Source organism: Gekko japonicus, unplaced genomic scaffold (genome assembly GCF_001447785.1).
Source record: "Gekko japonicus isolate JY-2015 unplaced genomic scaffold, Gekko_japonicus_V1.1 scaffold1635, whole genome shotgun sequence".
In the NCBI taxonomy this organism is placed as follows: Eukaryota; Metazoa; Chordata; class Lepidosauria; order Squamata; family Gekkonidae; genus Gekko; species Gekko japonicus.
In genome coordinates, this window is record NW_015168098.1 from 156,496 (window position 1) to 174,170 (window position 17,675).

Sequence of the window (17,675 nt, forward strand, 5' to 3'; positions counted from 1 at the left end):
TGGTCTTTAAGGCCATCGATGAGGGGGCTAATCAGGCCTCTGAGAGCAGGAATCCACCCTTTGGGGACTTTGCCTGGTAGGGCCCTTTCCTACATGCTCACCAGCCTCTCCTCATTTAAGACTGGCATTCCTAGGAGGCCAAAAGGTGGGCAGGTACACATGGGCTCTGTCAGTCTCCTCGGGTATCCTGCCCCGGTTCTGGGCCACTTAGGGCTTCAAAGGTCAGTGGCAGCACTTAGTTTGTCCTGCATGCTGTTTTCTATATCAATTGATGTTCCTGAACCATTTTTAGAGTGGCTCAGAGTCAGAGCACCTTTTGTGTGTGTGTGTTCATACGGTGCTGGATTCAGTCCCCACCATCTCCAGTTAAAAGTTTTGCATTATTAGGTGATATGAAAGACCTCTATCGGAGGCTGTCATGGCTCAGGTGGGGTGTCACCTGACGCTGCCACCGCTCTGGTTTTAGGATCCCTTGAGAAGGCCCAGAGCACCCTCTCAAGACCTTCAGACCTCCCTTATTTGGCTGAATAATAGGTGTGAGGACCAGGTAGAGTAAACAACAAGGAGAAGGTTTATATTTACAGGAGGTCAGCCTAATATGGGAAACAAACAAGGTGCAAGAACAATATCAGTAAATCAGGGCTCTTTTTGTAGAAAAAGCCCAGCAGGAACTCATTAGCATAATAGGCCACACCCAGCAACAGGAACTCATTAGCATATTGGGCCACACCCCTGACAGCATATTGGGCCACACACTCCTAATGTAGCCAATCCTAATGAGTTTCTGCTGTTGGGTGTGGCCTATTATGCTAATGAGTTCCTGCTGGGCGTGGCCAACTTGGGAGCCAGCCGGAACTCCATTCCTGTGCGTTCCTGCCCAAAAATAGCCCTGTCAGTAATGTGTGAAAACAAAAGAGATCAAATGCCCTAACACATCTAAACGTACTGTCCCTAGCTCACTGTCTCAAGTGGACCTCGCCTCAGTCTGCTCAACCTTCCTCTCAGGATGAGGGTCTCTTCCCTGCAGCAGCCTTCCCTCTGGCTCTGCCCTCTTGGAAGAAAGAACAGCTCTTTTTCTGTACCAACTCTTTAATTATAAGTCCCCTTTCTCTGTGACTGACTAAAATTGGTGCCAAAATCTCTCAGGGGCTTCTGGGAGTTGTAGGCCTGGCTCCTCCCACTGTTAGTCAGGCTCCTAAGGCCTGCTAGGCCTCTAGTTGCGCAGCCCAGATCATGACAGAGGCCCTGAAGACTTACTTTCAGATGGAGTCGACAATACTTACCTTGATAGACCAAATGGTCTGATTCAATAAAAGGGCTTCATGAATTCAAAGACAGAGTCCAAGCGATCTCATTACAGTAGTCAAAACTGGATGCTCCTAAAGCATAAGGCCTGATCTACTGTAGATAAGAGCAGCTGGAGCTGATGGACAAGGCTAACCTGAAAACTGGCACTCCTGGCTACGTTTCTCAAGCAGAAGGGCCAAATCCAGGTGTATCCCAGAGTTGCAGACCTTCTGTTTCAGCAGAGTGCTAATCCATCCAGAACTGACTTTAGCTCTGAGCCTGGATGGGCTTTGCCTTCAGCCAGAAGTACTTCCATCCTGTCCAGATTAAGCTTCAGTTTGGGTCCCCACATCTAAGCCTTCAATGCCTCCAGATGCAGTTCTACTGCATCACTGGGATGAGATAGGAAAGGACAGGGCTTTTTTTGTAGAAAAAGCCCAGCAGGAACTAATTAGCATAATAGGTCACACCCAACAGCTGAAACTCATTAGCATATCAGGCCACAGCCTGACACCACAGCTCATTAGCATATTAGGGCGCAGCCCCGTGTTGCCAGAAGTGTGGTCATCCAGCCACACCCACCTTTTGCTTCTTATTCTGTTTACCTTGTTTGTTGTCAAAACCCAGGGCCTTTTTTTGTAGCAGGGACTCCTTTGCATGTTAGGCCACACATGCCTACTGTAGCCAATCCTAATGAGTTTCTGCTGTTGGGTCTGGCCTATTATGCTAATGAGTTCCTGCTGGGTGTGGTCAACTCAGGAGCCAGCCGGAACTCCGTTCCTGTGCGTTCCTACCCAAAAATAGCCCTGGGAAAGGAGAGAGAGAGAGTTGTGGGCCATCAGATTTTGACAGCACTGGATCCTATGAGTCTCTTCGACAAGGTTGGATCTGATGGCTAGGGTTGCCAACCTCCAGGTGAGGCCTGGAGATCTCCCCAAATTCCAACTTCTCTGCAGACCACTGAGATCAGTACCTGGAGGAAATGTCTGCTTTCAAGGGTGTACTTTATGGCCTTATACCCCCTCAGCTCCCTCCCCTCCCCAAATCCCACCCTCTCCTGGCTTCACCCCCAAATCTCCAGGAATTTCCCAGCCCAGATTTGGCAGGCCTATCTACTACAGCCTTCCACCAAGTCTTCCTCAACAACTAAAGACCTTTCTCCATCAGGAAAAGCCATTTTCCACTGCAGGAAGTCTTTCTCTGTAGAAGAGTATCATAGGATTCAAGTTAGTGGAAGGGAATACAAAAAAAAAAATCCCCATATCACTGGCTGATCAGTGTCAGAGGACATGTTTTCAAAACACATCCCAACAAATACTGAAGAACAAAATCTATGGAGAAGAACTTTAAGGAAACTTTTGTTGTTGTTCAGTCGCACAGTCGAGTCCGACTCTTCGCGACCCCATGGACCAGATCACGCCAGGCCTTCCGGTCTTCCGCCGTCCTCTGAAGTTGGCTCAACTTCATGTTCGTTGCATCTATGACACTGTCTAACCATCTCATCCTTTGCCGTCCCCATCTTCTTTGACCTTCAAGATTGGCCATCTCATAAAAGATACATGAAAGAACTATGGAAATATCAAGCCAGAAATAATATAGTAGCAACATATATCTTCAGATGCATAATAAATATTGTGCTCCTTAAAGAACCTGAGCGAATGTCCCTTGTGTACTATCAACAGCAAGAAGATCACCTCCATTGGGCTTTGCAAAGGGACATGATTAGGAACCCAATGAATGGATCAGATTGCTTCCATACATACTCCTGATGCAAAGAGACGGATAAATGGTTACTGTAAAGGGGCAGCTTTTCCAGCTTTGTGAGCTAAGAAACCAAGTAATCTGCTAAAACACCTTCAGGATTCAGAAAGGTACAGGCTCAGAAAACTGATGTACAGAGTAGAACAAACTTTGAGTCCAGTGGGGACACCTTTAAGACCAACAGACGTTTATTCAAGGTATGAGCTTTCATGTGCATGGCACACTTCCTCCGATGTAAAGAGTGATTTTGTTGATTCACTTTGTTCTGAAAGAGAGGAGAGTCAATTTCTTCCCACTGATTTCTGTAACTTAAAACTCTTATTTGTGTGTGGCAAATTTTTGCCATCAGGGGGGTAACATTGCAAATGTCTGTCCCTTGTGGAGATTATAGGAGCTTGCTTGCATATGCAGGCATAAAAACATAGGGTTAGATTTAGCCAGATTTCTGTCACACAAGCCTGCCCAATTCCCCTCTGTGCTACATCTCATGGGCCTTTTACATGCAGGTCCTCTGATCCCCAGGGTAGCATTTTGGGTTGGGCAGACAGAACCCCTCATTTCAAAAGCAGAGAAGGTGGCGGGATCCAACCCTCTAGGCACAAGCGTGCAGGAGACCAGAACACCTGTGTCCTCTGTCAAAAATGGACAGCGAGTGGTGAGTATTTTGAGTCTTAACAAGAAAGGGAATGGCTATAAAGTAAGCAAATAAAGAAATAAATAAAAGAGCTCACTTCTAAGTGGTGAATCAGAATCACTCAGTGTATTATATTTTGTAGTGGAAAGGAGATTGCATTATACAATATACACTGTGTGTATGCCATAAGGTAAAGGTAAAGGTTTCCCTTGCTTGAAAGCCAGTTGAATCTGACTCTAGGGGGCGGTGCTCATCTCCGTTTCCAAGCCGAAGAGCCAACGCTGTCCAAAGACATTTCCATGGTCATGCGGCCAGCATGACTAAACACTAAAGTGCACAGAACGCTGTTACCTTCCTACCAAAGCGGGACCTATTTATCTACTTGCAATTTCTTGCTTTCGAACTGCTAGGTTGGCAGGAGCTGGGACCAGAGATTGGAGCTCACTCCATCACACAACACTCGGTTCTTGAACTGCCGAGCTACCAACCTTCCGGTCTGCAGCTAAGTTGTGTAAGCCACCCTAAGCTGGTTGTGTAAGTCGCCCTGAATTGGCTTTGCTGGGAGGGCGGGGGTAAAAATCTAATCTAATTAATCAATTAATTAAAAAAACACTGAGCGACCATGGCCCTGTGGCTGCCATAACAGTCTGCAAAATCAAAAAGGAGTCCAGGGGCACCTTAAAAACTAACAAAATGTATTCCAGCAGAAGTTTCAAAAAGCATAACAAGGCTGTAAGTCCATCAAGCTTATAATTATATAAACAGCAGGAAGAGGAGAGTGTTACAAAGAGAGACTGGTTTAAAACAAGGTGCAGTCCAAAGAGCCCGCTCAGACCATGTGTGTGAAACAATGAGTGGTTGTTAAAATATAAAACCTATATGGCGTGAACTAAAGCTCTTCCGCCAGGCTTATGAGTAGGAGCCGCCACGGCCACTTACACCACCGCGCCTTTTTCGAGAGAGACCACTGCGGGGATTGGGCAACATCTTTCCGTCACCCCAGCCTTCCCCCCCCCAATATGCAAGATGTTAGGAGTCTTCATGTGCATCCGTTGAATTGATTTTAATCTGTTTTAAATCTGTATTATGTAATTTTGTATATTGAACGCACTTAGTGCCCTATGTGAGCCGCCCTGAGCCCGCTCTCGGGGAGGGCGGGGTATAAATGCAATAAAATAAATAAACAAAATAAGGAGATACAACTGAAAGTTACACTGGCATAGCTGTAGTAATTGCCCTGACCTCGATGACCCAAGCTAGCCCAATCTTGTCAGATTTCGGAAGCTAAGCACTCTCAGCCTTGGCTAGCACTTGGACGGGAGACCGTGCGGACCACGTGTATCCATCTCTTACCTTGAAAACTCTATGGAGCCACCGTAAGACAACTGCAAACTGATGGCACTTAACACACACGGCTATAGTAACTAATACCTATAAGGCGTGGGAGAAGCAAGATGTTAGCACTTACAGTGGACAAGAAAGGATAGCTCCCTTTTAAGGCCTGCCTGAAAGACAGTGCTAAACTTCTTGATTTATTTTAGCATTTTGCCTTTTCACCCACACTTTGGAGTGCTAAATAGTGCCTGTAGAATCAGTTATGGGTTGTTGTTTTTGGGGGTATCTCTCTCTCTCTCTCTCTGTGTGTGTGTGTGTGTGTGCTTGCATGCCTGGAAGTCATGGTGACTTCTGGTGACCCCTACTGGGGTTTGGACATTTCTCAGACAGGTGGCTTGATACTGCCTGCCTCTGCGTCCTGAGCCCGGGACCTCCTTGGAAGTCTCCCTTCCAATTACCTGCCAGGGTCGGCGCTGCTCAGCTTCCAAGATCTGACAAGACTGGGCTTGCCTGGGCTATCCAGGTCAGGGCTAGGATCGTTTATATTATGCCTTGAAAGATAAACTCTTCACCCATTAGTTTCTCAGTGTGGAACTGAGAATTTTTTTTGGTTCCATTATTCCCTATGGGGACCATAGGATATAACGGAGAATTGTTCCGGGGTATCTGGTGCTCGGGTGGGGGGGAGTGTTTTTGAGGTAGAGGCATCAGATTTGTAGCATACCTGCTGGTGCCTCTCCTCAACTCCCCCCCCACCCCCAAATTTCAAAAAGATTAGACCAGGGAGTCTAATTCTATGGGCCTCTAATGAAGGTGCCCTAATCCTCCATTGAAACCAATGGAGGGGGGGAAAGGGTGTTTAAAGGGATTGTGCTGCCTTTAAATGTCTTCTCCAAGCCATGCAAGTGGTGCAACTCCAAAGGTGTTTTAAAAGACTGTGATCCCTTTAAACAGTTTCTCCACGCCCTTTAACTTTGACTATCCAGCAGTCCTGAAAAATCCCAAATATTTTCAAGATTTTCAGGGACTGGCCATTTTGGAATAAAGAAGAAGAAAAAGAAAAAGAGGAGGAGGAGGAGGGGATTGGATTTATACCCCGCCCTTTACTCAGAGTCTCAGAGTGGCTTACAAACTCCTTTCCATTCCCCTCCCCATAAAAGACACCCTGTAAGGTAGGTGGGGCTGAGAGAGCTCTTTCCAGAACTGCTCTGTCAAGGACAACTCTTGTCATCCAGCAGCCGCAAGTGGAGGAGTGGGGAAATCAAACCCAGTTCTCCCAGATTAGAGTCCACGCACTTAACCACTACACCAAACTGGCCAAATCTCTATCCAGCTGAAATAATATTTTTTCGGCTTGGATTTAGCCAAACACACACCTAGTTGGCATCTTGGTTTATTGCAGGGTCTTGTTCCTGAGTCTGTGTTTTTGTTATGTCTGTTAAGTGTTGTCAACTCACACTTGACTTATGGCAACCCCAGCAAGGGGCTTTCAAGGCAAGTGAGAAGCAGTGGTGGTTTGCAATTTACTTCCTCTGCAAAACCTGCTTCTGTGGCCTCACAGCCAAGTACTGATCCTGTTTGGTTTTCAAGAACCGATGAGATCAGGTTATACTATACCATGCCTCCCCCCCCCCACCCCCAGATCGCTGTTAGATGGTACATTATGGTTGATGAGAAGTTGTTCTAGGTTAGGAAGATGTTTTAAGCAAGGAAAGGCCAGCTATTATATATACGCAGAAGATTGTTGGTAATGCATTGGAAAGGATTCAGCTGTATCCTATAAGTATTCTGTTCTTGTCTCCTTTGTGTCAATCTTGTTCCTGGGTGCCAGCCTAGCTTTGGCTGCAGTCACACGGAACATTAGCCATGCTACAGAGACGGAAGATAGGCAGATTTTCTGGGCATGATCACAGCACCACATCTGGGAAGCGTAGAGCTCCTGTGCCGAACCCGAGGCTTCCCGCCGAAGATGTACTAGTTTACAGAGGTACTAGTTTACAGAAACCGCGGGGCAAGGGCGGGTGCCTAATTGCGTTTCCGGTGGAATCCCATGGCATTCGGCACCCACCCATGTCCCATTGCGAACAGGTTTTTTTCCCAAGTTTCCACAGGATGCGCACAAGCGCCCAATGGCGCATGCACACAAAGAGGCCCCCTCCCACTGCAGCCAGGCTTGCCGCTTCTGGAGGGTCGCTATGGCCACTGTCATGCAGGTGGTTAGAGTGGCTGGGATGAGGGGGCCCACCTCCCCCTCCATTGGCTATGCCTCGGAGCTCTGTTGGGGTCCGGAAGCGTCTGTCACCCTCTCCGGTAAGCCCACCACCTGCCTTCGGATGTGCAGATACGATTGCTCAGTCATGCGTATGCACAAACTTCAGTTAAAAACTGTCCTGTTTGCCACAGAAGTGCCACCTAGTGATTGCTGGTGTGATTGCGCCGCACAGCTTCTTTGCCGTGCTGCAGGATGGTCGTGTGATCGGCACCTCCCCCCTAAACTCGGGACCTCGACGGGACGTCTAATCGTGCAACCGCGTGTTATTTTGCCCCGGGGCAAACAGCCACGATTCCTCCCCGCATTTTCCTGCCCGTGTGACCGGGGCCTTTGTTGATCTGCATCTTTATTACAACTATGTAGCAGCACTGTGATTTAAGCAATGTCTCTGTATTGTACTGCCGGTGTCACCCAGTTCTTAAATATATCAGCAATGGTCATGACAGTTGAATTAATGTTGCCCATAAAATACAACTGTAACAGCTAATTTCTTTTCCTTTCAGAGAGGTGTCAAAAGGTATGAACAGCACACCAGTGAGGGAATTCATACTTTTGGGCTTTACAGACAATCATAAGCTTCAAGTCATACTTTCCCTCATACTGATGGTTACATATATTTTGACTATATCAGGGAACGTGGTAATCATTGTGATCACGCTGTCCAGTCACCATCTCCACACTCCAATGTATTTCTTCCTCCGAAATTTTGCTCTATTGGAGATTGCATTCACCACTTCCATCATTCCCAAAGCACTGGCCAACTTGGCCACGGGACAGAAGACGATCTCCATCAGTGGCTGCTTCACGCAATGCTTTCTGTATTTTACCCTGGGGACAACGGAATTCTTTCTGCTGGCGGTCATGTCGTTTGACAGATATGTGGCCATCTGCCACCCTCTTCGTTACTCCACCATAATGAGTGGCCAACTATGCTCACTGCTGGTAGGTTGCTCTTGGGTCGGGGGCTTGTTGCTAATCCTGGGTCCAGCAATTGCCTTATTTCAGGCGCCGTTTTGTGGGCCAAACACTTTGAACCATTTTTTCTGCGACAACGGACCACTGATAAAACTTGCCTGTGTAGACACAATTCTGCTGGAACTCATGGATTTCTTCATTGCCACTCTCTCACTCATTGGGACTTTGGCAGTAACTGTCATCTCTTATGCCAACATTATTTCTAGCATCGTGTCCATCCCGTCGACCCAAGAGAGGCAGAAAGCCTTCTCCACTTGCTCCTCCCATATTATCGTTGTCTCCTTGTTCTACGGTAGCTGCATCTTCATGTACGTGAGGCCTTCCCAAAGTGAAGGGTTTGATTTCAATAAAGGAGTCTCCATTCTAAACACTTTATTGAATGATCTGGTGACCCCCTATATCTACACTCTCAGAAACAAGCAAGTACACAAAGCTCTCAGAGATGCCAAAAGAAAGATTTGTATTAGGAATTGGTGAAAACGATGCATGGATAAAAGGAAGCAGGAAAGGATCGGCAGAAGTGTCCATGAAGCCCATCCAATTCTCTCGGTAGTGTTTCTTTCTGGATTTGTTTCAGGGTTCTATGTTGCTTATCAAGTCAAAGGCTCTGAAAGGGAATTATTTCTCCAACATTGGCCCCGGTCACACGGGGGGGGGGGAGCACGGCCAAAGCACGGCTTTTCTGAGCCGCAGCAAAATAGACGCACGGCTGCGGGATCAGACAGATCCCCCGAGCCGCTGCACAGTTGCTCCCCGGCACGATCAGGTGCTGGGGGGAAGCCACAGGATGGAGAGCGAGGCAGCCAGCTGCGCATGTGCACGCATGCGCAGTTTGGCTGGAAGCCTCGAATGCTGCGGAAGACGGGCATGCCGGCAATCCCACAGCCGCCCGTGCTGCAGAGCTTAAGTTAGGTAGTACCCTTTTCTAGGTTCTTTTTTGCTGTGTGTTTCCCCACAGAAAGGACGGATCAGGGACGGGTGTGCTCCACTTCCCAGATGTTGCGGTATGATCGCGCCCGTTTGATGCGCCCCTGATCCATCCCTCTTGGGGGCAAAACTTCCCGTGTGGCCGGGGCCACTATGAAACAACACTACCCATACTCCCTCTGGGTATATTCAAAGTAGATCCCCTTTGACAGCTCCTGGTCATTGTGACTTTATTGATGGCCACTGATGCTTCAGGGTCAATTCCAGGTTCTTGGAGACAGGTGATTGTGGTACCTATTTACTAGAAACAGGACAGAAGTGAACCTGTAAACTATTGTCCAATTAGTCTCCTTCCTGTTTCGGGCAAATTATATGCTGACCACCTTCTTCTTAGGTTGGAGACTTGGATGCAAAGATCTTCCATCTTGGGGTTTGAATAAACTGGTTACCGGGTTGTATCACATTCACACCTTAGCTCACCTTGTCAGCAAATATACATCACACAAGAATGTGAAACTACATGCTGTATTAAATGATCTCCAGGCTGTATTTGACTCAGTATCTTGAGAGCGCATATGGAAGAAACTGGCTACAATTTCAATCCCTCCCAGGCTTCTTGGCTCAATCATATGATCACCTGCTTCCTCTAACGTATTAAAAATTTGTTTTTCATACACATAATGCAGTACCTGTGTGGTCAATTGCACATAGCCTGGTTAGTCTACTAGACAGGTGTTGGTGTTGGAGAGTGCTATTAAATTGCAACCAACTCATGCCAAACCCAAGGGGGTTTCAAGGCAAGATGTTCATAGGTGGTTTGCCTTTGGCTACATCTGCATCACAGCCATAGATTCCTTTGGTGGTCTCCCATAGATTTACAGTATACTTGCTGATGCAGAATAAAATACTAGTAGTTGGGAAAAGAATCTTATAATAGAAATATCTGAAAGTCAATCGATCTTCATAAATGTGGTTTTTTTAAGTATTACAGTAAGGGAGGATATTCTTAAACTTAGGTGTCAGTGGCATTTGACAAGCAAAATATCACCTTCAGTTTCAACTCAATGTCGGAGGTATAAAAGGTATGATGTGTCTCTAATATATGTTTGATGACAACACCTAATCATAAAAGCCTTCTGGAATAAGGCATTTGAATCGGCAAGTAAAATTCTTCATCTGAAATTGAAATTAGACCTGGGAACAGCTTTTCTAAATATTATGCCCATTGCCCAAAGTTATTTTGATTAATAAGAGTTATTTTAGTAGGGAATTCATTTACAGCTGCCAGAATGCTGATGGCATATGCATGGAAACAACAAAAATCGCCTGACATTGATAAACGGTTAAGGAAAATCTGGTATATAATGCTGAAAGTTTGGGGAAGTTGTTAGAAAATTACAAAAGTCCCCCCCCCAAAAAAAAAACCTGCCCTCCCTCATTATATATAGGAATCAAAATAAACCCCAGAAATTAATAAAAATAGAAATACTGAAATTGGTTCAAATTAAATCACATTCTGGGTGTACATACAGTATATGATTTTCATTTCCACCCCTTGCCCCACCTGAAAAGCTCCTGGAGGTTTCAGGCAATGGCCTGGTAACCCTATCGTTGATATCCCATTGGCCGTTGGAAAGACACTGTACAGGAGGCTTGCCAGGCCTCTGGTGGGAATGAGGGCTTCCCCACACCAGGGCCATTTCACCAGTCTGCTTAAGAGCAGGTGGAAGCAAAACAGATGAGTGATTCCCCCTCTGCGGCAGGGAGAAAAGGGGATCCAAACCGGCTGATTCCGTTTGGGGCATTTTTTTTTTGGTTCAGTTTGGGGTTCAGTTCAGGGGCTGCCCTGAAGTATGAACTGAACCAGAATTTTTAGGTTCATGCTCCTCCCTGGTAGGAGGGCCCTCATCATCTGAGGCCCTAGACCAGAGCTTCCTTAGCTTGTGCATCAAGCTAGGTATGGATTTCATGGTTAGAGTCATGCTAGATTCAGATGGAAAGGAAAGGTAAATGATGGGTCCTATAAGTGTACAGAGGACACTCTACTCTGTTCTCCAGATGAAATGTCTCCAAAACATATCTCACTAATAAAGGTAAAGGTAAAGGTTCCCTTGCTCGAAAGTCAGTCGAATCTGACTCTAGGGTTGAGGTGCTCATCTCTGTTTCAAAGCTGAAGAGCCAGCACTGTCCAAAGACATTTCCGTGGTCATGTGGCCGGCATGACTAAACACCAAGGTGCACGGAATGCTGTTACCTTCCCACTGAAGTGGTACCTATTTATCTACTTGCAATTTCTTGCTTTCAAACTGCTAGGTTGGCAGGAGCGGGAACTAGAGACAGGAGCTCACTCCGTCATGCGGCACACTAGGGTTGCCAAGTCCCCACTGTATGTACAGTGGGGGACTCCAGCCCCATTCTGGGAGTGGGCGCACATGCGAGAAGTGCGCACGCGCCACAACCACGTCACCCGGAAGTGACTCAACCATGTCAGACACGGTTTTCCCTCGGATGACCGCGGCCCCGCCGCCAGCGCGCCTGGCGTGACTGTGCTTCCGGGTGATGTGCTGATGCCGGGCACATCACATGCTTTGGGGGTGGGGTTCCCTCTGGGGCCCGATCCGCCGATGGCAGAAAACGGGCCTCTGGGGCGGGGGTTTCCCCACCCCCTGGGGGGACTTGGCAAGCCTACAGCACACTCAGGTCTCGAACTACTGAACTACTAACCTTCCACAGCCTGCAGTTCAGAGTCTTAACCACTTGAGCCACCGCAGCTAATACTGAACACCAAAATTATAGAATCGTAGAATCATAGAGTTGGAAGGGACCCCCAGGGTCATCTAGTTCAACCCTCTGCAAAAATGCAGGAAATTCACAAATACCTCCCCCTCCATATCCGCAGTGACTGCTGTTCCACGCCCAGAAGATGACAAAAAACCTCCACGATCACCAGCCAAACTGGTCTGGAGAAAAAATTGCTTCCTGACCCCAAAGTGGTGATCAGCATTTCCCTGGGCATTTAAGAAAAGGGCCAGGAGAACTAAGCACTGATGCAACCCTTCCTGCCCTCCCTCTCATGATCTGCCTAAATTGACAATTGTAGGGGATTTTAAAAATTGACAGTCATGGGGAATTTGACAATCATGGGGAATTTAAAAACAAACACATACCAAATTTGTGGGGAATCCAAATTATTTTGGCCGTACTTAATATTCCAGGGTGGTACACCCATAGAGCACACGCAGATAAATATAGAAAACATAGAGACTAAATTGATGTAGCATAAACATACTTTATCTAAGGGCACAGTAAGTTTTGGTCTCTCTGGGGAAGCAGCATTAATGTCCCTTGTGAGTTGTAATGAGGAGAGAACTTTTTGGGTGTTGCAAAAGCTATATGCTTAGAGAGAGGAATGTTTGGATTTATTCGCTTTGGGAAGCAGAAGAGGATCAACTTCATCTCAGTGGATTATTAATGTAAGATGGTTCTTCATCTTCATGGTTCATGACCAAGTATGCTAACAGGGAGTATCTCTTCATGCACCAGGCTCTGGCTCAGTTCTTATGGCCACAGGTGATGTCACAGGTGTCTTTATCCTTTCTATTGACTGTGGAATAGAGTTCTGAAGAGCTTGCTTTTGTACGTGCAGAGATAAGAACCTAGAGAAAATATGGCCGCTGACCCAAACAGCAATGTCATCTCATCAATGTGGACTGCACAGGGTGAATATTTCATTAAGATTTCATTTTTGAGCAGGGACTCCGGGGACTCAGTGTGATCCATTATGCAGTACAGAAGATACTGTAGAATACAAGGCCACAGTCGAAATTTGTAAACAGCATGAACATCTGCAAAATGTTTTTAGATGGGTTGGAGCTAGACTTTATTTTCCATCAGTGTAATAGCAACTAAAAATGATTAAGGGGATGGAAAACCTTTCCAATGAAGAAAGGTTAAAGAAGTTAGGGCTTTTTTTAGCTTGGAGAAACAATGATTGAAGGGTGACATGATCGAGGTTTACAAAATTATGCATGGGAGAAAGAAGGTAGAGAAAGAGGTCCTTTCCTCCCTTTCCCACAATATAAGAACTCGTGGTCACTCAATGAAATTTATGAGCACAGATACAAGGGAGTATTTCTTCACCCAAAGAGTAATTAACATGTAGAATTTGTGGCCGCAGGAAGTGGTGGCAGCTACAAGCATGGACAGCTTCAAGAGGGTATTAGATAAACATATGGAGCAGAGGTCCGTTTGTGGCTATTAGCCCCAAGGTCTAGATAGGAACACTCTGTCTGGGGCAGTGATGCTCTGTATTCTTGGTTCTTTGGGGGCAACAGTGGGACGGTTTCTGGAGTTCTGGCCCTGTTGGTGGACCTCCTGATGGCACCTAGGTTTTGGCCACTGTGCGACACAGAGTGTTGGATCAGATGGGCCCTTGGTATGAGCCAACATGGCTTCTCTTATGTTCTCATGCTGGGTTATTTTCATCAATTTCCTCTCCATGAGAGTCCTCTGGTTTGCCTCGTGTGTTGTTCCTGAGGGTCCTCTGCCCGCCCCCCCCCCGGAAGCAGCATTTGGGAGAGATCAATGGCATGCAGCGGGGGGGGGGGCAGGCAGGAGCATTCTCTTCCTCAGAAAGAAGTGTGTCATGGGAGTGGACCATTTAGTCCACACCACTCTAGTTTGGGTTGGATCCAGCCCAATATGTCAGAGAGGGATGAATGTTTTAACTGAAAAGGAGCATCAGTGGCTGTGAATGAAAGAGGAGAAACTGCTTAACTCTTTCCAAAAACTTCTTAACCCTTTCCCCCCCCGCCCTCCCCCCCCCCCCATTTCCACTCACCCTGTCAAGGAATTTCCATACTCACAGGAAAGATATACAGGACCCCCATATCTTTCTCTCTGAAGGATGAAAAATAGTTTCGGAGAGAGTTCCTTGCTCTGCCATGGAAACTGGCCAGCTCCAGGTGTGGTATATTGCTTTTTCACAGGTCTTCTCTTCTCTTCACAGGTAATAAGGATGCACCATACAAAATTGTTCACAAACCTAACCTGGATAAATGCCTAGCAACTGTGTGTAGATTACTGTAAGTAGGATCCTATGATGTGATCTTTGCACTGCTTAGTGTGTCATGTGCTTCGGTTCTTTCTGGTCGGGTCCAGACTTTACAATCCTAATGCATTGTTTTACCCGATGTCCCATTTTGCCAAATGTACAGACTCACTGTGTGTAATCTGCCTTGCGTCCCTCAAGAAAGGCTGACTATAAATAATGTAAATAAAATGAATAAAATAAAAGGGGAGGATTCTGTTCAGTTTGGGGTAGTGGTTAAATGTGGTTAAATGTGCAGACTCTAAACAGGGAGAACCGGGTTTGATTCTCCACTCCTCCGCTTGCAGCTGCTGGATGACCTTGGGCAAGCCATAGTTCTGAGAAGAGCTGTCCTTGAAAGAACAGTTCTCAAAAGAGCTCTCTCGGCCCCACCTACCTCACAGGGTGTCTGTTGTGGGGGGGGGGAAGGGAAAGGAGTTTGGAAGCCGCTCTGAGACTCCGAGTGAAGGCCAGGGAATAAATCCTTTTTCCTCCTCCTCCTCCTTCTTTTTCTTGTGTGTGCTGTATATTAGGCACTCACCTGGAGCACACACCTTTTCTCAATGTGTATTATTTGCCCAGTCTAGCAAAGAAGCTCTAATTGGGGAAGAAGAGTTAGGCTATAGAGATTAAGTGACTGAGAGAGGGAGATTGTCCATCCCTTTGTCAGGATGGACAAAAGGAAATACTTCTTTACACTGAGTGTGATTAAAATGTGGAATTTGCTACCAGAAGATGTAGCGATGGCCACATGGATAGACCACTTTAAAAGGGGATTATATAGATTTATGGAGGACTGGACTTTCAGTGGCTACTAACCATGGTGACTAAAGGGAACCTCCCCTTTCACAAGCAATCAACTGAATCCCAGTGTCAGGGGGCAACATCAGGGGAAAGTCTCAACCTCTATGGCCTGTTGTTGGCTGTCCAGAGGAACTGGTTGGCCACTGTGTGAGACAGGATGCTGGACTAGATGGATCTTATGATAGTACTTGATTGACTTTTGTCTAACACAGCAAGTCAATTCTTAACTGTAGTAGCTGTGACCATGCAGTAAAATAAAAAAGATTTATTAATTTAATAAACTGCTAGACTTCTAAATACCAATTTACCTTCATTTCCTTATAGGCAGGTGTCAAAATGATGAACAGCACCGTGGTGAGGGATTTCATTCTCATGGGCTTTACAGATGATCGTAAGCTTCAGATTTTGCTCTTTCTTCTACTGATGGGAACATACCTTTTGACTCTATCAGGGAATGTCGTGATCATTGTGATCACGCTGTCAGATCATCGTCTCAACACTCCAATGTATTTCTTCCTCCGAAACTTTGCACTATTGGAGATTGGATTCACCAGTGCCATCATTCCCAAAGCAATGGCCAATTTGGCCACGGGACAGATAACTATCTCCATAGCTGGCTGTTTCATGCAGTTCTTTTTATATTTTGTCCTGGGGACCACAGAATTTTTTCTACTGGCGGTAATGTCTTTTGATAGATACGTGGCTATTTGCCACCCTCTTCGTTACTCCACCATAATGAATAACACAATATGCTCACTGCTGGTAGGTTTCTCTTGGGCTGGGGGCTTGTTGCTAATTCTGGGTCCGGCAATTGCTTTATTTCAGATGCCATTCTGTGGCCCAAACACTATAAACCATTTTTTCTGTGACAATGGACCATTGCTCAAACTTGCATGCCTAGACACAAGTCTGCTGGAACTCATGGATTTTTTCATTGCCATTCTCTCTCTTGTTGGGTCTCTGGTAGTAACTGTCGTCTCCTATGCCAATATTATTTTCAATATCACACGCATCCCATTGACCCAAGAGAGGCAGAAAGCCATCTCCACTTGTTCCTCCCATATTATTGTTGTGTCCCTTTTTTACGGTAGCTGCATCTTCATGTATTTGCGGCCTTCTCAAAGTGAAGGGTTTGATTTCAACAAAGGGGTCTCCATACTAAACACCATGGTCACCCCATTGTTGAACCCCTTCATCTACACTCTCAGAAACAAGCAAGTTCAAGAAGTGTTCAGAGATATCAGAAAGAAGGTATTGAAAAATTAGATAGAGATTGAGAGACAGACAGAGGAGGGAGGATGTACTTCTTCACCCAAAGGAAGTACTTCTTCACCCAAAGTGTGATTAACACTTGGAATTCACTGCCACAGGAAGTGGTGGCGGCTACAAGCATGGATGGCTTCAAAAGGGAATTAGATAAGCGTATGGAGCAGAGGTCCATCAGTGGCTATTAGCCACAAGGTATAGATAGGGACTCTGGGGCAAGTGATGCTCTGTCATCTTGGTGCTTGGGGGGGTCAACAGTGGGAGGGCTTCTAATGTCCTGGCCCCACTGGTGGGTCTCCTGATGGCACTGGTATTTCTGGCCACTGTGTGATACAGAGTGTTGGACTGGATGGGCCTTTGGCCTGATCCAACATTGGCATCTCTTATGTTCTTATATTCTTATGAGGATGGAAGATGATGGATGGATTTAGACTGAGGCAGTGGACATCCATATATGGCGTCCCTGAGGTTTTTGTCATTCTGTTCTTCTGTCATGTATGTAACAACTACTGGCCATTATTTATATTTCATCACAGGCCAGGGACCTCTCACAACCAGGAGATTTCTTTGTTATCAGCTTGTGCCCACCATTTTAATATTTATGAGGAGGATTTAAATTTATTTATTTTTACTGTATTAACTAATATATTTTGTATAATTGAAATGTAGTTACCCACCCTGAACCTGCTTGCAAGAAGGGCGGGCTATAAATGTGAATAAATAAATAAATAAAACTCTTTCCGTAAAAAAGTCAAATCAGTATTTTTTGTGTCTTGGTCACTCTGGATTAGTGCCCAGTACAGTCATTACAGTGCAATCCTCTGAGGTCAATGGTCTTAGACTAGATTAAGGGTGAATAAAAGTTGTGAATATAAGATGAAAGGTATGATGATACTGACCTCGTGCCTAGGAGAGTGACCCAGAGTTAATTGGTAGATTTCTAAGATATTCAGAGACCTAAGCTGTGGGGAAGGAGGCTAAGGTATTAATGAGAGCATAAATAATTGTTAGCTACTATTTTAGACATGTTAAATCTTATGGCCAGGATGTTAAGAGGAAAACTGAAATCTTGAATGTAAACACTGTCAATTAAAGCGCTTTTACTTTCCCCACCATCTCTTAGTTTGAAAGTTTTTGAGATGCATTGGCCTCCATTCAGAACCTCCTAACTAATTCTGTAAAGCAGGGGTTACTGTTGAGAAAGCCCATGTTCTCAATGAGGTAAGAAGAAGAAGAAGAAGAAGAAGAAGAAGAAGAAGAAGAAGAAGAAGAAGAAGAAGAAGAAGAAGAAGAAGAAGAAGAAGAAGAAGAAGAAGAAGAAGAAG

General features: G+C 45.8%; 2 protein-coding genes across 2 annotated transcripts; both read left to right on the top strand.

Annotated features, from left to right (window-relative positions):
- The first annotated feature begins 7,808 nt into the window (after window positions 1–7,808).
- On the top strand, window positions 7,809–8,741 carry LOC107113439 (olfactory receptor 49-like). The gene has a single exon (XM_015414769.1). It carries the CDS (start codon window positions 7,809–7,811, stop codon window positions 8,739–8,741), a length of 933 nt encoding a protein of 310 aa, XP_015270255.1.
- Window positions 8,742–15,420: 6,679 nt separating this feature from the next.
- On the top strand, window positions 15,421–16,350 carry LOC107113440 (olfactory receptor 49-like). Its single transcript, XM_015414770.1, has one exon. It carries the CDS (start codon window positions 15,421–15,423, stop codon window positions 16,348–16,350), a length of 930 nt encoding a protein of 309 aa, XP_015270256.1.
- Window positions 16,351–17,675: the final 1,325 nt, after the last annotated feature.

Coding starts and splice junctions, on each gene's coding strand:
- LOC107113439 (XM_015414769.1), top strand. CDS start 7,809: ATGAACAGCACACCAGTGAGGGAATTCATACTTTTGGGCTTTACAGAC.
- LOC107113440 (XM_015414770.1), top strand. CDS start 15,421: ATGATGAACAGCACCGTGGTGAGGGATTTCATTCTCATGGGCTTTACA.